Source organism: Rhinopithecus roxellana, chromosome 2, assembly GCF_007565055.1.
Source record: "Rhinopithecus roxellana isolate Shanxi Qingling chromosome 2, ASM756505v1, whole genome shotgun sequence".
Taxonomy (NCBI): Eukaryota; Metazoa; Chordata; class Mammalia; order Primates; family Cercopithecidae; genus Rhinopithecus; species Rhinopithecus roxellana.
The window spans coordinates 17,991,629-18,015,634 of NC_044550.1; the positions used below are offsets into that span (position 1 = coordinate 17,991,629).

The following is a 24,006-nucleotide window of genomic DNA, read 5'->3' on the forward strand; positions in this document are numbered from 1 at the left end:
GTTTTCTTATTTTCCTACCTAGGTAATTATCTGCAAGAAATTTTCTGAGAAGCTGGTAGAATTTCCATTGCTAGCCTCTTGGTACCAGAGGATTCAGGAAGTGCCAAGAGTAAAAACAGCAGCTTCTAAGTGTGGGATCCAATTTCTCCATTTACCAAAGTTGTTGACAATCTCAACTGAGCAGTGTCCAAACTTAAGTGAAGTCCCAGGTGTAGAAGAGCACAGCGATCCTTTATTTATAGGAGGACCAAGACCAACCATGGCCAAGTTAATGGTACTTAATTGTGTTATTAACATTTTCTTTCAAAAATTCTATGTGATAATGTTGCTGAGCATTCTGCTCAAACTTGTAATCATTTGTTGACATTTTTTTTTATAAATTTTATTTGTAGCTTTCTTACTTCACTCTTTGCCAGTTCATATTTCTGCTACTTTTTTCATTTATGTGAAGTATACTAAATTTAAAACTTTTAGTATTATGTATTTTTGGAGCCAAGTAAGTCACAATATATACTTTTAAAAAGCATTTTTCTCAAAACTTTCTTTTTTTTTTCTTTTAATATTCAGGATATTGACCAAGGTAGCATCATACCTGGTCAAGTGTACTATTTTAACATAATCTTTTTCTGTTGTAAAGTTTTAGTCTCAGCCTTTTTTAGTTTGGATAATGATTTCAAGTTAAGGAAATATAAAGATGAGGCTGGGCATAGTAGCTTACACCTGTGATCCCAGCACTTTGAGAGACTGAGGCAGGCCTATCACTTGAGGTCAGGAGTTCGAGACCAGTCTGGGCAACATGGCAAAACCCTGTCTCTACTAAAATTACAAAAATTAGCTGGGTGTGGTGGTGGCACATGCCTGTGGTCCCAGCTATTCAGGCGGCTGAGGCACCAGAATAGCTTGAACTTGGGAGGGTGGAGGTTGCTAGGTTTCTCTAGCCCTAATGAAAGATTCTTTGTACTATTTCTTTGGGACGCAAATTCAAGTAGTTTTTGTAATGGAAAGTAATCTCATAAACTGATACAAAGCATTTAATGCTGGAGTCTCAGAGATTTTTTATTTGAATAGGTTATTCCTAAAGATAAAAGTAACTGAGCCATGGAGATATCTAAACATAGATACAGATGTAGATATATAGATATAGATATAGATATAGATATACACTGTGGACTATGGACCTGGAATGTGATTGGAAGGGATCTGTGAATCCATGTGTATGCCATGCCACTGTACATAGATTAAATAAACAAATGTACAGCTTCTAAGACAGAGAGGATCCTGCAATTTTTTTAATATATTGAAAAGTGGTTCTAATTCTTGAAAATATTGGGAACCATTTGGTTAAACCAGAGAAGTTTTTCTCTAGTGACATTAAAGACGCTTATAAAAGACTAGTATGAGTGGTGTTTTGGGGTATGTGTTAAAGTGGTAGCTTTTAGGCTGTGGGGGTTTTCATATATGTAAACGGAGACCTTGATGGACTTATGCAGAGTTCTTTATTATTTCTGTGTGGATTGTTTTTGATAACATTTTCATCTTCAGCTGAACTTTCTCTTTGGTATCCAATATATTTCTAGGTAGCTTATTACTTCTATAGATCTTCTAGTAATAATTTTAAAATAGCATTACTTTTTATTATCTCAATATAAAAAAATAGGATAGTGTGATGTCAAAATACTCAACACATTGTATTTTTATTTAATTAAAATATGTATTTTAGGGAATAGCTGATGATTATTACTATTTATCCTCCTCCTTACCAATATAGAAATATAATTTTTAGCCTTCAAGAATATAATAAGACTATATTAATTCCTTAATTTAGAAAGAGGCTGTTTCCTTTTCTAGGAAAAGGGCATTGAAGTGATGTTTTCTCCCCACCCTTGCCCTACTTGGACTGTTGATTGGAATGTTCTCCCTGCAGCAGTCAGCCCAAAGGAAGGTGAGTTTTCTTTTCTCTTTAAGTTTTATTCATAATTTGGATACTGTCTTCAGATCTGTCTAATAATTCTGTAAATCTCCCTTTGGCTTTCTCTAACATTCTGATTACACTATCAGTTGAGTTTTCATTTTATTTTTATTATGAAAATTATATATACATACACACCACTTAGATTTAATATTTCTCACATTTTTCTACATTGTTTTATTTGTTACTGTTTTTTCTTTGCTGACATATTTTGAAAAAAAAAAATTCCAGGTAACATGTCATACTTTAGTACTCATATTTTTAAAATATTGATATCTTAAATAATCACAATGCCATTATCATACCTAATAAAAGTTAAGAAACTTTAATGATCATCTAATGCCCAATTTATAATCCATTTTCTCCAATTGTTTAAAATATTGTTGAGAAATATTGTTTTATTGTTTGAAGTTAAATGATTATATTTTTCTTTGCTGGAAATTATATTTGATTTGTTTTTGTTTCTTCTTTATAATTTTTTAAACATAGTTATTTTATATTTTATATTTGTTATTTCTAATAGATAATCGTTATTTTATATTTTGTACTTGTTATTTCTAATACTTAATGTTCATAGAGGTATAATTCTGCTGTTTGTTTTTTCTGTTGACTTTATTTCTGGTACCTTATTTTCCTGTGAGTTTTGTAATTTTAGACTGTGAATTCATTTGGGGTTACCTCAATCTGTGGTGTCTTGTGGGACTTGGATTAAGGGTATATTCCCACAGAAAGGGATTATATTTGCTTATACCTACTACGACTTAAGACCACTTAGCGTTGGTTTTTCAGCTTCAAATTTCTTTAAAAAATGTTTAAATTTAATTATATTTATTATTTTTTCATTGACACATAATAATTGTGCATATTTATGGGGAACAATGTGATATTTTGATATATGTATGCAATGCGTCATGATCAAATTAGTGTAATTAGCATATTCATCATCTCAGACATTTATCATTTCTTTGTGTTAGGGACAGTTGAAATCTGCTCTTCCAGCTATTTGAACTGTTATTAATTATAGTCACCCAACAGTGCTGTAGAACCCAGGAACTTATTTTTCTTATCTAGCTGTAATTTTATATCCATTAACCAACTTCTGTCCTTTCCAGGCTCTAGTAACCACTATTCTACTCTCCAATTCTTTGAGACCAACTTTTTTTACCTTCCAAATATAAGTGAGAACATGTGATATTTGTCTTTCTGTGTCTGGTTTATTTTATTTAGAATAATGTCCTCTAAGCTCATCCGTGTTGCTGTGAATGACAAGATTTATTTCATTTTTATGAGTGGATAGTACTCCATCATATATATGTACCACATTTTCTTTATCTCTTCTTCTGTTGATGGACACTTAGGTTGATTCCATATCTTGGCTATTGTGGATAGTGCTGCAATAAACATGTAAGTGTAGATATCTCTTCACTAAGTGTAGATATTTCTTTTCTTTTGGATATATATCCAACAGTGGAATTGCTAGATCCTATAATAGTTCTAATTTCATTTTTGAGAAAAGTCCATACTGTGTTTCATAATGGCTGTACTAGTTTATATTCCTACCAACCGTATATAAGAGTTTCCCTTTCTTTGCATCCTCACCATGTTATTTTTTGACTTTTTAATAATAGACATTCTAACTGGGATGAGAAGATATTGTGGGTTTGATTTGCATTTTCTTGATGACTACTTATTTGTTTTTGCTATTTAGTTGTTTGAATTCCCTGTGTATTCGGGATATTAATCTTTTGTTGGATGAATAGTTTGCAAATATTTTTTCTCTTTCTGATGGTTGTCTCTTCACTTTGTTGATTGTTTCCTTTGCTATATAGGTTTTTAGTTCAATATAATTCTATTTGTCTATTTTTGCTTTTGTTGTCTATGCTTTTATGGTCTTATTCATAAAAACTTGCCCAGTCCAATGTCTAGAAGCATTCTCTTTATATTTTCTTCTAGTAGTTTTATAGTTTTGGGTCTTACATTTAAGTCTTTAATCCATTTTGAGTGGATTTTGGTATATGATGAAATATAAAGTCTACTTTTATTCTACATATGGATATCCAGTTTTTCTAGTACCATTTATTGAAGAGACTGTCCTTTCCCCAGTGAATGTCCTTGACACCTCTGTAAAACATGAGTTGGCTATAAATGAGTAGAGATACACTGGATATTTGTCCTCTGTAAATCTCAAGTTGAAATTTGAACCCAAATGTTGAAAGTGGGATCTCAAGGCAGGTATTTGGTTCATGGGAGCAGATTCCTTATGATTGGCTTTGTGATATCCTCATGGTAATGTGTGAGTTCTCATTCTTAGTTCCCGTGATAACTGGTTGTTGATAAAAGCCTGGTACCTCCTCTACTCTCTCTCTCTTGCTCCCCTTTGCTATGTGATGCCTACTCCCCTTTGCCTTCTGCCATGAGTGGAAGCTTCCTAAGACCCTCATCAGAAGCAGATGCTGACCCTATGCTTCTTGTATAGCCTGCAGAACTGTGAACCAAATAAACCTCTTTTCTTTATAAATTACTCAGCCCCAGATATTCCTTTATAGCAATATACAAATGGACAAAGACAAGTGGATTCATTTCTGGTTCTCTATTCTGTTCCCTTGGTCTATGTGTCTGTTTCTTGTTGAGACGGAGTCTTGCTCTGTCGCCCAGGCTGGAGTGCAGTGGCTGGATCTCAGCTCACTGCAAGCTCCGCCTCCCGGGTTTACGCCATTCTTCTGCCTCAGCCTCCCAAGTAGCTGGGATTGCAGGCGCCCGCCACCTCGCCCAGCTAGTTTTTTGTATTTTTTTTTTAGAGATGGGGTTTCACTGTGTTAGCCAGGATGGTCTCGATCTCCTGACCTCGTGATCCACGCGTCTCGGCCTCCCAAAGTGCTGGGATTACAGGCTTGAGCCACTGCGCCCGGCCTATGTGTCTGTTTTTAATGCCAGTACCACACTATTTTGGTTATTATAACTTTGCAGTATATTTGAAAATTAGGTTGTATGAGGCCTTCAGCTTTGTTCCTTTTTCTCAGGATTGCTTTGGCTATTCAGACTCTTCTGTGGTTATACATGAATTTTAGGATTTTTTTTCTATTTTTGTGAGGATTGTCATTAATATTTTCATAGAGATTACATTGAATCTGTAGATCACTTTTGGTACTATGATCATTTTTAACATATTAATTCTTCTAATGCATGAACATGGATGTCTTTTTTTTGTGTGTCCTCTTCAATTTCTTTTATCAGTGTTTTATAGTTTTTCTCTAAAAGTCTTTCACTTCTTTAAATTCATTTTTTTTTTTTCTCATTTGTCTTGTTTGTTGTTCCTGTATACAGATGCTACAGAATTTTATATGTTGAGTTTGTATCCTGCAGTTTGGCTGAAATTCTTTATCAGTTCTAAGAGTTTCTTGGTAGAGCTTTTTGGTAGGTTTTTCTATATATAAGATTGTGTCATCTGCAAATAGGGGCAATTTGACTTCTTCCTTGCCAATTTGGATGCCCTTTATTTCTCATGCCTAATTGTTCTGGCTAGGACTTAGTAGGATTCAGTATGGTGAATAAGAGTGGTGAGAATGGGCATCCTTGTCTTGTTCCAGTTCTTAGAAGCTTTCAGTTTTCCCCATTCAGTATGATGTTAGCTATGGGTTTGACATATGACCTTTATTATGTTGAGGCATGTTCCTTTTATACCCAGTTTGTTGAGAGTTTTTTTTTTTTTTTCTTTTTTTGAGACGGAGTCTGGCTCTGTCGCCCAGGCTGGAGTGCGGTGGCCGGATCTCAGCTCACTGCAAGCTCCGCCTCCCAGGTTTACGCCATTCTCCTGCCTCCGCCTCCCAAGTAGCTGGGACTACAGGCGCCCGCCTCGTCGCCCGGCTAGTTTTTTGTATTCTTTAGTAGAGACGGGGTTTCACCGTATTAGCCAGGATGGTCTCGATCTCCTGACCTTGTGATCCGCCCGTCTCGGCCTCCCAAAGTGCTGGGATTACAGGCTTGAGCCACCGCGCCCGGCCGAGAGTTTTTATTACAAAGGATGTTGAATTTTATCAACTGCATTTGGTGTATCTATTGAGATAATCACATAAGTTTTGCCCCTCATTCTGTTGATATAATGTATCTGATTTATTGATTTGCATATGTTGAATTATCCTTGTATTCCTGGGATAAATTCCACTTGATCATGGTAATGAGTGTTGTAATGTGCTGTTGGATTTTCTGTTTGCTAGTATTTTGTTGCGGATATTTGCATCACTCTTTATCAGGGATATTGGCCTATAGTTTTCTTTTTCTCTTGTATAATTTTCTCTTTTTTTGTTGTATTCTTGTCTAGTTTTTGTATCATGGTAGTGCTAGCCTCATAGAATGAGTTTTGAGTAATTCCCTCCTCTTCAATTTTCTGGAAGAGTTTGAGAAGAACTGGTATTAGATCTTCTTTGAATGTTTGGTATAATTCAGCTGTGAAGTCATCAAGTCCTAAGCTTTTCTTTGATGGGAGACTTTTTATTACTAATTCCATCTTGTTACTCATAATTGGTCTATTTCTAGGAGGTAGGACACTGCTTCAGCATAGGCATTGGGAAGACATGACTGCAGTTGGTGGCCAAGGTACTGTTTTTCCAAGAGACTGTGTACTTTTTCAGCTCACACACAGAGGGGTATGACTGCTCTTGGTCAAAGCCCCATTTACCTGGGATGTCTTGTGTTGCTTCAGTTCTGGTCCAGAGAGGCACGGTATAGCAAAGACTGGGAGAGATTTTTAGAACAGCTCTTTCAGGCCATCATTTTCCTTAGAGGCAGTATGCAGCTTCGGCTCAGTCCCCTAAGAGCAGGTGCAGACATGACTGAAGGATGGAACGATTCTGCCAGAACACCATTTCTCCGGGAATGAGTGCGCAGCTTCAGCTCTAGCTGTGAGTGGGGACTAGGAGGAGTGCATGAAGCAGCTCCACTACTGCTTGAACCCACAGGGAGTGGTATAAGAGCTGGTCACAGCTAGGCTTGGGGATGTCAGGGCACTGGGCAAGAGTGGTTTGGCAGCAGCTTAGCCTCAGAGATGAAGGGATATTGTGAGTACTCGCCTCCGAGCAACACTCCAACAGTAGTTCCAGTTTGAAGATGGCTTTGTGCAGTAGCCACATAGGCCCCAGGCTGCAAGGCATACTGTCAGCTCATTCTCTGTGGGAAGACGGCTATGTGGACTACAGGCAGCTCCCTCAGCTGGGCTTCACTACACCGATCAACACTTTGAACAAGTATAGTCCTCACTACTGGAGTGAGGACTATAGTTTTGCTTGCCTTTTGCTAGCCTTTCCCCATGGGGAGAAGTTCCTCCGAATTCCCATCTGATCCCTGCTGGGGAGTGGGGTGGTGGAGACCAGGTGTTTCCTTCAGTTCTCTGTACGGCTATCCTGAGTTCCTGTGTTCACCTGCATTTCTGTTACTTCTTTGATGTACTCCAGCACTCTCCTTTAGTCATTTTCATTGTGATGTAGTTATTTATTAGTTGTTTAGGCTGTTTTTGTGGTGGGGGTATGGGAGGCTCAGGCATATGGAGTGCTAGGGGCTTCTTAAGCACAGATTCTTTAAACATTTTTTCATCTAAAACTGAGACTTAAACAGACAAGTTACCTTTTATCATCTTCCTTTGTTGTTGGGTAGAACTTTTTTCATGTGTCTTTTCAGAGGGAATATAGCTTTTGAAGGTTTCTGCTTTCAGGTAGTGATATTTGTTCCAACTCTCCATCATGCTGGGATGAAGGACTGGCCTCTTTTTGTCCTACTGTTAAAGTCTGGGTCCCTATTATTAGCAAATACCCTCAGAGCAGCCATAGTGTCAGTTCAAGACTTATATAAATTTTCAGCAATCCCCCAACTTTTTACCGCCTCACGTTCTTAAAGCTCTATAAATTTTCCTTATTCTGAGAAACCCACCTAGACATGTAAAGGATGCTTGTTTAATTTTAAATACCATTTTAGGTGTTTTTTAGATAGAGAATTCTTTAGAATAGCTCAATTTCTTCAATTATTCACTTATTCTTTACTTTTATATTTAGCCATATATAACTTTTAATTTTTAATCCTCTTTGAAGTAGTTGCCTTCCCTTTTCATATTCTTTTTTTCTGTGATACTACCTAATATTGCCTGTATCTTACGGGTCAATTCTGTTCTGTTAATCAAGGAAATAATTTAGAATTCTCTCAGTATGGAAGAAGATCATATTGGAGAATTAATATTTCTGCCCCAAAGATATTTTATAAAAATAAAATTGTTTTTACTGTTTTTAAATAAATATATTTGAAAATTATATGTATGTATATTTGAAAATTAGGTTGTATGAGGCCTTCAGCTTTGTTCCTTTTGCTCAGGATTGCTTTGACTATTCAGACTCTTCTGTGGTTATACATGAATTTGTCATAATACTGTGACAAATAAAATTGAATTTTTGGTCCTTTATTAATTGTATACAAAGATAGTAAATAATTTGTTAGTGTTTTAATTTTATATATTTTCTGACATTTCAAAAATTTAAATGTTTTTATGGTACTTACAATTGATTTTTGACTGTACACACTTATGTTATAATATTGATTTTGAACAAACTAAACTTAGAATTTACTAAACTTAAAAATCCAATTTTCATTAATATTTATGTTTATCAAGAAATGAAAACAGAGTTTTCTAAATGCCACATGTTTTGCTTTATCCATAATTTATTTACTTGGAGCCAAAATAATATTTTCACTTATTAGTATGAGCAAACAATTACATCAGCTACGAACTGAAGGAGATCTCACATTAAACATTCATGGCTGGTCGTTTTTCTGGTTAGAAGTTAATATCTAACAGAGTCCATGGAATATATTACTCATTGCATCGCTCTAATTGGATCATGTTGTTTTCATAATATTATGACAAAGAAGCAACTCTTAACAGCAGGGCTATAGGGTTTACTCACATTACATTCACTGTTTCTTAAAAGGTTTACAGTCTGTTAAAGTAAGGTAGAATTGTGGCATTTTAAGTTTGTTGTTTTCAGTTCTGGTAATTTCAAACATTGCATGATAATAGGACCTTTGTGAAATAAAACTATGTAGGGGTGTGAAGGATCACTATGAAAACACTCTTAAGATGTATGTTTCTGTACTGTCAGGAGAAATCTCTAATACAACCTGTATTATAGTAAGATTTTATTGGTACTTGGTTCATTTGGATATTTGGATGTCTCAACGACTGACTCCTTATACTGAATTCATTGAATTACATCAAGATTTGGGTGCATATTACAATAACTATTCTTTTTACTAATAAAGGCTGTATTAATCCTCATGATAGAAGCTATTTTTTTTTAGGCCCATCCAATCTGCCATCCTCTGCTCTTACCCATTTCTCTCCCCATATCTTATCTACCATCCCTTGAACTTTTTACTGTTTCTTTTATACAACCTATATTTACTATTTACATGTCTCTCCTTTTTTCTTCCAGCCTTGAATATTCTTCTTCCCAGTCCCCTTGCTGGTTGAAATTATATTTGCCTTTTAAGGATCAATTCAAATGCTGTTTCCTTCATTAAGTCTTCTCTATGGAGTCAACCTGCCTGAAATTTAGTTAACTACCTAGCTAGATAACCCATGGCCAGATACTCATCTTCTCTGTGCCTTGGTTGCCTCATCTGTGGAATGGAGATAATAGTGTATACCTTATGGAGTTGTTGGTACAGTCAGTGCATTAATACGGAAAGCAATTAGCACAGTGCCTAGGAAATTGTGAATGTTAAATATTTGCTCATATGGAAGTCACATTAATTACTACCTCTTGATATCCTGTTAGTGCTTTCTCTTTTTTGTTGTTTTTACTTTTTTTTTTTTTTATTTCTTAGAGACGTGGTCTCACTCTGTCACCCAGACTGAAGTGCAGTGGCTCAATGATAGCTCATTGCAGCAGCCTCTACTATTGAGTGCAAGCAGTCCTCCCACCTTACCTTCCCGATTAGCTAGGACTACAGGTGCATGCCACCACACCTGGCTGATTTTTCAGTTTTGTGTAGAGACAGAGGTCTCACTGTGTTGCCTAGGCTGGACCTTTTGTAATTTCTTTCTTTTTTCTTTTTTTTTTTTTTTTGAGAGAGTCTTGATCTGTCACCCAGGCTGGAGTGCCGTGGGCGATCTCGGCTCACTGCAAGCTGTGCCTCCCGGTGTCACACCATTCTCCTGCCTCAGCCTCCCGAGTATCTGGGACTACAGGCGCCCACCACCACACCCGTCTAATTTTTTTGTATTTTTAGTAGAGATGGGGTTTCACCATGTTAGCCAGGATGGTCATGATCTCCTGACCTTGTGATCCACCCGCGTTGGCCTCCCAAAGTGCTGGGATTACAGGCGTGAGCCACCGTGCCTGTAATTTCTTATACTTCATATTTTGTATTTATATTATGCTTCTATTACACTAATTATTTATGTGCATGTTTTTCTTCTTCAATAGACTGTGAACTCTTTGAATGTAGGACTCCTTGAGCTAGATACTCAATTATTTTTTATTAAACTGAATGACTTGAAACTACAGATTCTTTTTTTAAATGTCCCAAATTTCTGCTTTATCTAGGAAAGTCTTTAATTTCTTTTATCTCATGTAGATTTCAAAGGCTGAAATAATTGAGCTTTTTAGTTTCAAGAAAAGAGAACTGAGGATTTAATGTACATTATATATATATTATATATATATTATATATATATATATTTTTGTTGTTGTTGTTGTTGTTGAGATGGAGTCTTGCTGTGTCGCCCGGGCTGGAGTGCAGTGGCATGATCTCGGCTCACTGCAAGCTCCACCTCCTGGGTTCACGCCGTTCTCCTGCCTCAGCCTCCCGAGTAGCTGGGACTACAGGCGCCCACCACCACGCCCGACTAATTTTTTGTATTTTTAGTAGAGACGGGGTTTCACCGTGTTAGCCAGGATGGTCTCGATCTCCTGACCTCGTGATCCGCCCACCTCGGCCTCCCAAAATGCTGGGATTACAGGCGTGAGCCACTGCGCCCGGCCTATTATTATATTTTTAATAAACTGGGAGTAAGTTGCAGACAGTGTTCACTTTGACTCCTAAATGCTTAAATATTTCCTGAAAACAGGACATTTCTTTTTTTGTTTTGTTTTTGAGATGGCGTCTGGCTCTGTCTCCCAGGCTGGAGTGCAGTGGCGCAATCTTGGCTCACTGCAAGCTCCGCCTCCCGTGTTCACGCCGTTCTCGTAACTCAGCCTCCGGAGTAGCTGGGACTGTAGGCCCCCACCACCACGCGTGGCTAATTTTTTTTTGCATTTTTAGTAGAGATGGGGTTTCACCGTGTTAGCCAGGATGGTCTCGACCTCCTGACCTCGTGATCCGCCCGCCTCGGGCTTCAACGTGTTGGGATTACAGGTGTGAGCCACAGCACCCAGCCGAAACAGAACATTCTTTTACATCTTTATAGTATAGTTATCAAACAGGATGTTTAATTTAGTACACATTATTATGTAACCTATAGTCTGACAGATTTTTGGCACGTTTAGTTGCATTAAGATGAAACAGTTTACAGCCTTTGTCTTTCATAACATGGTCATTTTTGGAATAGTTCAGGCCATATTTTTATAGAATGTCTCTCAATTTGGATTTGTCTGATTTTCCTCATGAGTAGATTCAAGTTATGCATTTTGGGCAGGAATATCACAGATGCGATGTTTTATTCTTTTCAGTGCAGCCTATCAGGAGGCACATTATGTCAGTTTGCACACAGTGCTATTTGGTTAAGCTTTATTGAATTAATAAGTAATTTGTAGAGAGATACTTTGAGACTATGTAATAACTTGTTTCTTTTCAACTTTGCACTCACTAGTTTATATTCATTGGATGCTTCTTGCCTATGATAGTTACAAAATGGTGATTTTCAACTGACATCCCTCTATATTTGTTAGTTGCCACTCTTCTGTAAGAAAGTTTTTTTCTCCTCTTTTTATTTCCTTATTTACCATCAGTATTAACTCATAAATTTTTATTTTATTAAGTGACTTATAATTCAACACTATTATTATTAGTTTTAATGCTCAAGTTGTCACAGGTTGTGAGTGGCAACCTGACTTTTGATCCTTTGGAAACGCTCCCAATCATTCTATGGCGACTTCCTTAATTTCTGGCATAACGACATATTACAGGTTTATCGTGTCATTTACCTGCCCCAGCCGTAGAGTCAGCTGTTTCTCGAAGGAGTCCTGGATCCCTTTACTAGAGAAGGGCATTTAGAAATTAAGATTAGGGCACTAGGTGTGCTCATTGTTAATGAACTGTTATAGCTTCTAGGTCATCTCAGTAGGGACCTGTATGTATAGATCTATTAGGAAATAGATGTATGCATACATTCAGGTACACATACACATACATATACAACTATACACATCAATGTCTACTGATGTATCTATATCTTTTATCCATCTATCTATATATATGTATACTAAAAATCGTGAGTTTATACAGATACATCTAATTCAAATCTAATAATATAGGATTCTTCCTGCTTTTTCCAAATTCAGTATCTGTATCTGCCTTTTCTAACAGTAAAAAAATAGCCCTTAACGTCATTATTGCATTTGCTCATTTTGTCAGTCTCTCAATATGTGAACAGTAGTTTCAGAATTACTATACCCACATCTGTGTGAGAAATATACCTACTGAGTTGAATTCCAGATGGTTTACCTTTATTTTCATCTTTGAAGTGAGATGTATAGTCAAAGTTCTCATACAGATTCTTGTGCTATTCTGTACAAAATGAATTTTATAAAGTAAAGAATGAAAGGTTTTAGTTAGTATTAATCATGTTCCCTAACACAAAGAGATTTGGCTGTGATCATCAATATTCAACTAATAGTTTTCTACTTCACTGAGAACATCCAGGCTATTGCATACTCTTTTACTATTTGGCCTCAAATACCTCTGTGATTTCCTTCTTTGTGTGATGAATGAGGGTAAATACTGTTTGAGCCTGAGGACTCCTTTGTTAAGTCCAGAGTCACCCACTGTTTTTGCCTTGTGAATTTTTGTCCTCTGAGTATAAAAGAGGGTTATGGTCTTTTGCCTTAAGACCTAGAACAGAGCTGGCCTAAGCCACTTAATCCAGGCATTATTTCACTGTGGCCCTCTCTGTTCTCCAGTAGTTCTTAGGTAGGTGGTTCCTATATTAGAGGTTGCTACTAGCTCATAATAACTATATCAATCATGTAGGAGGGAAGATAGTCAGAAGCATGACCTTACATAAGATAAAGAAGACAAGAAGGTGCTTAGGTGTTGTTCCAGTTATAATCTCTTTTATTCACACATTCGATGTCTTAGAAATGTGGCCCCATTAAATGTACCTGAGAACTTAGTTTTGCTTTTAAGCTACATGAAAGTACCATCTTCTAGGGAGAGTAATATGGGGAGAGTGCATAAAAACCTTAAACATTACCACCCATTCACCCTCATCCTTGTCCCCTACTTTAGAGTACAACTGACCCTTGAACAACATGGGGGTTAGGGTCGCTGTATCCCCATGCAGTTGAAAATCTGCATATAACTTTTGACTTCCCAAAAACTTAATAGCCTATTGTTGACTGGAAGCCTCACCAATAACCTAAACAGTTGATTAACACATATTTTATATGTTATATGTATTATAATAAAGTAAGCTTGAGAAAAGGTGATAAAAATCATAAGGAAGAGAAAATATATTTACTATTTATTAGGTGGAAATGAATCACCATCAAGGTGTACATTCTCATCATCTTCATTTTAGGTAAGTTAAAGATGAGGAGGAGGTGGAGGGATTGGTCTTGCAGTCTCAGGGATAGCAGAGCAGTTCAAACCTGTCGGTCAAGTGTATGTACTTCTCAGCTGAGATAAAAGGAAAAAATTTAATGCCAGAGTTTTATCTGTTCAAATATTATCAGAAGGAGATATTATAGTGTCTTCTTTCTAGGGGGCTTTAAAGCTAGCAGATGACATTGCTTGGGATAATAATTAATGAAATCTTAGAACAAGAATTATGAACCAGTATATTCTAACTCTTTACGTAGATCACTGATTGAATTGATGTTTCTAGGAAAGATGAAATTTTTTAATTCTAGTAGCAGATTGTTCTCTTAGTAGTGAGATATTCTTATCAACCTTTATGTATAGTTATTATTGTTGACTAAAGTTTTAAATGTAAAGACTTGTCCTTATGAGGATCATTTATATAAATACTCTGGTTTTTTCCCATTTATTTTCTGTAAAATATTTGGGGTTGAAAAGAATGAACTGATGCTTAACATTAGGAAAAAATATAAAACAAGATAGTGATGTATAACTAATAAAAATTGGCTTCAATAAAAAGTCTGTGTGCCATAGTCCCTACTCCTTTGTTGTGTTTCTATAAACCAACAGCAGCACCCCTTCTTTCTTCTCCCAGCAGAAGTGATTTGGGGAAGCGAGGGAAGAGTGTGGTCAAGGTCTTTGGAAAGAGGTGGATACAAGGTGAAGAATGAAAGGGCTAAAGGCAGCCTTTTCCCCTATTATTGATTCTTAACTAGGTTCTTACCAACCCTTGAGTATATGGTAAATATGTAGGCACATTATTTATTGCTATTCTTGCCAGAAGGCAAGGGATGCTAAAAATTCACCAAAGAATGGTCTCATCCACAATGTCAGTAATGCTGTCCTTTGCGGGGAATCCAAAACACAAAAGGTTTTTCTAAGGCCAGTAGGCAGGACATCCAGATGCTGCTTTGTCCTAAATCATTACTTTTCAAACTAGGATATCTATCAGAATCATTTGAAAGTCTTGTTAAAACAGATTGCAGGGCTCTACCCCACAGTTTCTCTTACAGGTCTACGGTAGAGCCCTAGAATTGCATTTCTAAGAAATATCTCTGTGTATTGCTTCTACTGCTTTGGAAACCACACCATGTGAAGTATTACCCTAGGGAACCAATATAATGCATGCACTGGCTGCTTGATTTCACTCTTTGCCACCCAAATAACATGAATAGTATCAAACCTGTTCAAATATTTCTTTACAACTTATTCTGTTTTTAGCAAAGAGTAAGTCATATATAAGGGTTTGTGCATATCTCTGTGCTATTTGCTAACTATGAGAATGTCTATTTTAGACCAGTTATACTGACAAATATAAGTGGAAGTAAAAGTATCCTGATACTGTAAATAAAAATAATGGTCTATTTTAAGAAAATTTTATTTCTGAAATACTCATCTTGGGTTCTTATTATTTCTACTTTACCACACTAGATGAGACTCAAAACTAGCACATTTGTTTTCTTACTCTTAAAAAATTATCCAGTTAGACAGTATAAACTGTTTTTTGTTGTTGTTGTTGTTGTTGTTGTTGTTTATATTAAATAACTTTAGATTTTAAGGCTATTACATTTTGAACTTTTTGGCATTTAAAATACTAAAAGTGGCCAGGCATGGTGGCTCACGCGTGTAGTCCCAGCACTTTGGGAAGCTGAGGCAGGTGGATCACTTGAGGTCAGGAGTTCAAGACCAGCCTGTCCAATAAGGTAAAACGCTGTCTCAACCTAAAATACAAAAATTAGCTGTGTGTGGTGGTACGCGCCTGTGGTCCCAACTACTTGGGAGGCTGAGGTGAGAGAATTTCTTGAACCTAGGAGGTGGAGGTTGGGGTGAGTCAAGATCATGCCACTGTATTCCAGCCTGGGCGACAGAGCGAGACTCCATCTCAAGAAGAAAAAACAAAATACTAAAAGCATATCAATAGTATGAGATCAAAGAGATGGTTTTTGTTTTGTTTTGTTTTGTTTTTTCATTTTCTGGGAAAAATATTCCTAACTTAAATGTTTTTCATTTCTCTAAGTTATATTTAGCTGTGAAATTCAAAAACTGCCCATATTTGACTCAGAACTCTACCAATTTTTGAGTATTTTCTCTTCTATTAAGAGTGAAATTCTCAATGCGCATTTTGTTGCTTTGTCAAAATATTATTTAAAGTATTTAAACTTATTTTTAATCTGAAATTAAATGCTTCTAAACAATTCTATATATAAATATGGGCACAATTTATATTAAATGGTTTAAAATATAACAAGATTGGCAAGAACATGGTTTTTATCTGCTTAATAATACTCTTTGGATTTAGTGCAAAAACATGTGTATCAATTATAGAAATTGAAATAGATATATATTACATATGATATGTATTATATATTATATATATGAGTGATATATATAACCATGTATTAAATTCATTATTTTTCTGGTAGAAAGTTAGAGAAGTCAGCCAGAGTAATAGGAAAAGAATTTAAACTGGCAAAGCGATGGATAAAATTTTATTGGGCAAAATTATCTCAGTTATGACATTAAGCATTCCTTATATTAACATTTTTTTTTTTAAATAGAATAATTATGCTTGGCAATTAACAGGTGTTACTGTTGATAGGAATATTTTACAATAGGTTTGAATGAAAACCATAACTCATTTGGTGAACTTTTAAAAATAAAAAAGTAATGTACCATATAATCTTTATTGGTGAGGAACGTAACAAAGAAGTAGAGAGCTAGTAGAAAGGTACTGTTATTTTTCAGTGTTACTGTCTTCTTGTGAAACATTAAAAGGTTTAATAAGAAAAAAGAACCATGTAAAATGCACAGTTTTATAATTGATAATATATTTTATTATTTAAATTTTAAAAGGTTCTTAAAAATTTCACATGAAGTGACACAAAACATAATTTAATCAAATTCTCCTGAAATGTATCTGTAGGTACAACATAATTTTTATCAAAATCTGAAGACCTTTTGTGGCTGTAGACAAGCTTATTCTAAATTTTATATGGAAAAAACAATTTGAAAAAGAAAAACAGAATCACTCTAGTCAGTGTTAAGACTTACTACATAGCTATAGTAATTGGAGAGATAGACATATAGAACAATAAAACAGAATAGAGAAGCATAAAAGGTATAAAAGCAACTCAATGGAAGAAGGATAGTCTTTTCAGCAATCATTGCTCTATCAATTGGACATCCATAGGCAAAAAAAAAAAAAAAAAAAAAAAAAAAACAACTCTACCTAAATTGCACACCTTATATAAAAGTTAACCCAAAATAGATCATGGAATTAAATATAAAAATTTAAACATAAAGCTTTAGAAGAAAATATACACAAAATGCTTTGGGACCTAAGCAAAGAGTAAGCAGTATATTCTTATATGACACCAAGAGCGTGATCCATTTTATAAAAATTGATAAATGGGACTTCATCAAAATTAAAAACCTTTGCCCTGCCAAAGACTATTAAAAGAATGATAAAACAAGCTCTAGACTGGAAGAAAATATTTGCAAACCACAAATATTCACAAATTCGACAAAGAACTTGGATCAAGAATATATAAAGAGTTCTCAAATCTCAACAGTTAAACAAATAAATGAAAGTCCAATTAGAAAATGGGCAAAAGACGTGAACAGACATTTCACCAAAGAGCATATAAGATGGCACATGCATATATGAAAATTTCTTCTATTTTAGCAATTAATATGAAGAAAATGTAAATTTAAACTATAATGAGATATTACTACACACCTATCAGAATGTCTAGAATTGAAAAGTAACAACACTGAATGCTGACAAGGATGCAGAGAAACTGGATCACGCATACATTGCTGGTAGGAATGTAAAATGGTACAGCCACTCTAGAAAATAGTTTGTCAGTTTCTTACAAAACTGAACATGCAACTACCATAAGACTCAGTAATTGCACTTTTTGGGATTCATTCCAGAGAAATAACAACTTATATTAACATGAAAATCTGCACAAGAATGTTTATAGCAATGTTATCCTTCGTGGCCCCCTAACTGGAAATAACCCAAATATCGTTCAATAGGTGAATGATGCTGGTATATCTGTGCAATGGAATACTATTCAGCAATAAAAAAGAATGGACTATTAATACTTGCAACAAGTTGGATGGATCTCAAGGGCATTGTGGTTAATGAAAAAAAAAAAGTCTGAAAAGGTTACCTATACTGTATGTTTGCCTTTATATAACATTATCAAAATGATAAAACTAAAAAGATGGAGAAGAGGTTAATATTTGACAGGGATCAAGAATGGCGTTAGCAAGGTGCCCCCTTGTGGAGAGGGGTTTGTTACACAACTTTATACATGGAATCAAGTTGCATAAAAGGATACGTATACTGACAAGTGCATGCATGTAAAAACTTGTGAGAACTAAGGTCTGTAGTTAACAGTATTGTACTAATAATGATTTCCTAGTTTTGTTATTGTACTAAAATTATTTAAGGTGTAACCATTGGAGAATCTGGGTGAGGAGTTCATGGGAGTCTTACACTATTATTGCAACTCCCTGTGAGTCTATAAACGTTTCAAAATAAAAAAATTAAAAATGATTTAAGCAGAAATATTTGGAAAAATCAGGAAAATTAAGAATATTGAAATACTTCTCAGCTCACCTTTTTTTCAAACAAAAAAATTGGGGAGATGGTGTAAATCAAATGATAGTTTAATACAAGACAAGAGCTGCAAAGACATCTGAATATATTTTCTTTGTAATTAATAGCAATGCAGTACTAGTATACACAGGTAAACTTTGACTTTCACCTTTGACAGTCAGACTTAACAAGTTGCTATTCCTAAGCTCACAGAGAAATGGATAAAGTCAAACTGGCGTAGCATAATTTGAGTTTCCTTATCAACATTGCTTCAGAACAGTGATTAATATAGTCTAGGAGTAGTTCAATAATTAAGCCTGGCTAATAGTTTACCCTAGGCTCCCTGAAAACTTCGAAGATGTTATGGTGTTATAGATGTTATGTTCATGGAGAAGGAGAAGTAGGGGAAATTCTTTCATACTGAAAGCTTAATAGTATCCAATTTCAATTATACATCTCCATTCAAAAAACTGAAAACTGAAACTAAGTATCTTATTTTGACTGTAAAAATGACTGAGTGAATGAGATCGTTTTGAACTTTAAGTTTAGCTTAGATATGTAGAGGGCACAGTTGTATAACATTATACTGTTACCTAAATCCCATGAAACTACTTTGCTGTAAGCAAGGCCTGAAAGAGTAGCTAGATTAAATTCAAGTTTTATACTTTAGAGTCCTCAACAAAAATAGGCACATGCCCTGTATCTAACATAGAGATGGCAATTCTTTAGGTAGGACAGCACTGGTAAAATGGGCTCACAGCTTTAGTGCCTCATTGCCACATATTGTATGGCTCACTGGGTTTCTCTCTCTCTTTTTCTTTTTTGAGCCATGAAGCCGGATTGTCTTCTTAGGAAAATACAATGCTTTTTTGTTTGTTTGTTTTAAGTATACTAACTGTAGCATGTGATTAAAAGAGAAAGGTTAAAAGTCTTTTTTCTTCTTGGAGTTAGATTTGCTGTAATTCTTAGTATTATGTTATGCTTTGTTCTCTTCTGTAGGGTTAGACTTCAAGAACCCTATTTATAGACCATGTTTTTAAGTACTTTACAGAGACCATAATGACTGATTATCAGTAAAGGTTTTGATGGCCAATATCAAGGGTATATTACATACAATCTTCTAGAAGTATTGCTTTTTAAAACAAAATACAGTTATTTGATGTGAGGAAACATCTATGTGATCATACAAATTTATCTGAGGTTTATTTTATTTAGGTCATATGTAGGGTATAAAAATTGGGAATTTTTTTTGTCTATGGGAAATGAACAAATTGAATGTTTATTGAATAATCAAGGCGATTTGGGTTTGGTTTTGACTTCACTAAGTTGTTTGTCATAGCACTATGCAAGTTTGAAAATTACCATGGTTTATTTTAGAGATATTATGAGTTTACTAGTAAGAAACTTCAAATTATCCATTCAAAGGTATACTTAAGTATTAATAGTACTTACTATTTTTAAGTATTAATATGTTTCAGAGATCATTTTGCTTCAAAGGTTAAAACAGGATTTATGTGAATAATGAAATGCTTGTTTCTGAAAACCTTTACCAGCCAAGGGTTCAATTCTCTCTTCAATTAGTATTGAAATGTAGTTGTGTGGGGCCATTTTAATTTAGCAAGACTTCCTGGTGAATTTATCTGGAGCAATTCCCAGTTCTACTATGTTTCTAGCAGCATCTGCATTATCTTAGGGTAGAAATATGTATCCATTTCAAGATAAGACTTTTCCTAAGCACTTTATATTTTTTTCTTTATGAGTTTTTCCATTGATCACAAATCCTGGATACCATAATAAAAGGCTGTGGTGTTTTAGAATGAGGCAGCTTTAGATGAAAATTTGTAAATATTTGACATAAATTATTAATGGGTAAACTTTTAGCAATAAACCACTTTAAGTAGAACAAAACTTACTGTTGAGAGTCATCCAGAAGCAATGAGGGACAGGAAAGAACGTTTTCTCTAAAACAAAGATATTGCAATAAAGCATTTAGTTCCAGCTTTCAGCATGATTTCTAATAAAGATAAAAGAATGAACAATGGCAACCATTCACAGAGTTATTTGTAGTTACATATAAATTATATGTGCAGTTGGATGTATTCATGAACCAACCTGGGATTAAAAATACTTGAAAAAAATTTGCATCTGTTCTGAACATGTACAGACTTTTTTCTTGTCACGATGCTCTAAATAATACAGTAGAACTATTTACATAGCATTTACATTGTATTAGGTATTACAAGTAATCTAGAGATGACAGTATATGGGAGGATGTGCATAGGTTATGTGCAGATATTATGCTATTTGTATCAGGGACTTGAGCATTCATAGATTTTAGTATCTGTGGGAGGTCATAGAATCAATCCTTCACTGATATTGATGGATGACTGTAATTTATACATAAACTATGCATACCTGCTCTGAAAACCCTGAAGTTTATTTCTGTTTATAATTAATGCAAAACTGGCTCTTTATTAATTCCATTTTGTACATTTGCAAAAAGGCTTTTTCTTGAATAATTTATCTCTTGTATTACCTTTCCAGACTTCTTTTAAATATCTCACAGTAATATTGTTTTTAAGCTTAAAAATTTTTGACATTGCTAAACTTTCCTGAATTTTTTTTTTAATCCTAATGCTTATAGGAGTTGGAGGGAAAACTAATGATGTGGATACCTGTTTTTCTGCTAATGGGAACTAATTAGTACTGTTCATTACAATTGAAATTGGCATTCTCTGTGCTATTCCAGACAGTTATGATAAAAATCAGCTCAACTATACAAGGAACTATTTTATTCCATGCTTTGAACCAGCTCCTCTTAGCACCCAAGCCCATTCATTATTTTTATTTAATTAGGCCAACTCACATTGGAGAGATACCTGAAGCAAGGAAATTTCCTTAATAACTATGTAATAACAATAGCTCACAGGTACTTAAACAATACAGTTGTCTAAGATTGAATCGTCAGAAGGGGAAAAATGTTATCCTTAACCATAGGGCAAAAATGTAGTTATAAATAGACAACCATCATTATTTAAATGGCATAAATATGCAATATTAGTAATCCATAGTATAATGTTTATAGATGTGAATTTTGTATGCTTATTTGGGGAACATTGTTAAATGTATTTTTATGTTGAAATTTGTAGTCACATTTGAAAGTTGACTGTATTCTGTACACAAAAATGCAAACATATGCTTCCTAGGAAAAAAATAGAAATTTTGCATATGATTACACAGCAAATATTTTCTAAAACTGGGGCAAAGTCTTAATTCCCAGGACAACTCCTTATCTTAAAAACAGATTATTTTATATGAAGGTTTTACTCTGACTTGTCTGTTGAAATGAGAAAGCAAAAGTATTTTTGTGGCAGTGTGCACTCTAATAAACAAGATATTAAAATGTTTGGAGGGGCTGGAAATAGGGTCATGCCCCACCCCTTTTTAATAACTTTATTGACTAAATACTTCCATTTCCTAGGGAAATAATTCACATTTGATATTTTTCAGCAAAACAAGAAAAGGAGAGAAAACTTAACTGTAAAAGGCAATATTATAGAAAATGACTTAGAAAGTTGCTTTCTGACTGGGTGCAGTGGTTCATTCCTGTAATCCCAGCACTTTGGGAGGCTGAGACAGGAGGATCACTTGTGTCCAGGAGTTCAAGATCAGCCTGAGCAAGATCAGTGAGTTCAACATCAGTGAGACTTCATTTCTCCAAAAAAAAAAAAAAAAAATTAACAGGTGTGGTAATGTACACCTGTAGTTCCTGCTACTAGGGATCACACCACTGCACACAGCCTGGGTAACAGAGTGAGATCCGGGGAAGGAAGGAAGTAAGGAGGGAAGGAGGGAGAAAAGAGGGAGGGAGGGAGGGAAGGAGGGAGGGAGGAAGGAAGGAAGGAGGGAGGGAGGGAGGGAAAGGCAGGAGGAAGGAAGGGAGGCAATGAGAGAACAAGGGCAACAGAGTGACACCCTGTCTAGGAAGGAAAGAAGGAAGGGAAGGAGGCAGGGAGGGAGCTCTAGGTGACGCTCAGGCATAAGAGCCAGAGGAATAAATTCCCTGACCTATATCTCCTTTACTATCTGATCTCCTGCTGTGACTTCTTTGAGATAGAGGAAAAACCAAAGTGTTTTTCATACTCTAACGCAACACATTACTTCTGATACTGAATGCATGAAGGGATTTTCCCACACATCAAGAAATTCTCCAGCAGAAATGAGCAGGGTATCCTCCAATTCAATTCTGACATCATCTACCTGGAGATAGTGTTAGATCTCACATGTTAAAGGCTCAGTTCCACAAAACTGCCCCCCATTTCAGATGCCAATCACAAGGTCTAGATTGTGACATGTACCCATATCACATGGTTCCCACCACTGGCCATGGTTCCCATGACACCCTCCTAAGGTTCAACTAATTTTCAAGAATAACTCACATAATTCAGGGAAACACTTGAATTACATTTACTGGTTTATTAATAAAAGATGTAGTAAAGGATACAGATGAACAACAGATGAAGAAATACACAGGGCAAGGTCTGGAAAGGTCCTGAGCACAGGAGTTTCTGTCCCCGTGGAGTTGAGGTGTGCCACCCTTCTGGCACATGGCTGTGTTCTCCAATGCAGAAGTTCTCAGAACCCCCTGCTTCAGGGATTTTTATGGAGGGTTTAACCACATAAGCATGATTGATTATTAATTCAATTTCCATCCCCTCTCCCCTCTCCAGAGAATGGGAGCTGGGTCTGAAGTTCTCAGATTATAATCATGTCTTGGTCTTTCTGGTGACTACCCCTTGTTCAGAAGTCCACCGAAGAGTTGTCTCATTAGAACGCAAGACACTCCTATCACCTTGAAAATCCCAAGGAATTTAGGAAATTTGTGTCAGGGACTGGTAGCAGAGACCTACACACACACACACACACACACACACACACGTATATTCATATATACACATACATATATATATGTGTGTGTGTATATATATATTATATATCTTATTATTTCACAGATTTTCACTGACCAAAACCATCGGTATGCGAGAGGGCAAGGAAGCCAGTTGAGTAGCCCATGCAGACCAACCTTCAAAGCAGAGAGCAGGTTAAATTCAAAGGGCAAATACTCTTGCAGATATCTGACAGAGTAGTTGTGGAAATTCAGAGCCAGGAGAGACATTAGAAATCACCTAAAATCAGAAAATTTGAGGTACCTCGTGAGAGTAAGTAACATGCATTGTGTAATTTACAATTAAGACACACTGTCGGTCAATCAGCAGAGTTGAGAACTCTAGCTCTACATGCATTATAGTTCATAATTATGTCACAGTCACCACTTATAGCATCTATGCAAATCGCTTGTTGTGTGTGAAGTTACACCGATCAGCATTGCTATTGCCTACAAAATTAATAAAATTTGAAATGTATTAACCTAAGGGGCTGGAGTTTGGCCATATTAGAGGAAGCATTTTGGAAGAGTAGTTTGTCCCACATAACTTATTTCAGTTCGCACTATAATTCTCTGAAAATTACTTTCAGTGACCATACCTGTTATAGAAAATTGCTGTTTAATGTGATTATCTTAGATGGG

At 35.5% G+C, this 24,006-nt stretch overlaps 1 protein-coding gene across 2 annotated transcripts in view; it reads left to right on the forward strand.

The window, feature by feature from the left end:
- Positions 1 to 24,006, forward strand: part of GSTCD (glutathione S-transferase C-terminal domain containing) — a 137,628-nt gene that overhangs the window by 18,435 nt on the left and 95,187 nt on the right. For both annotated transcript variants that reach the window (XM_010371555.2, XM_030915874.1), the window contains 2 exons: positions 23 to 274; positions 1,849 to 1,942. In XM_010371555.2, the coding sequence (XP_010369857.1) occupies positions 23 to 274; positions 1,849 to 1,942 (346 nt within the window). The remainder of the gene's footprint in view (positions 1 to 22; positions 275 to 1,848; positions 1,943 to 24,006) is intronic.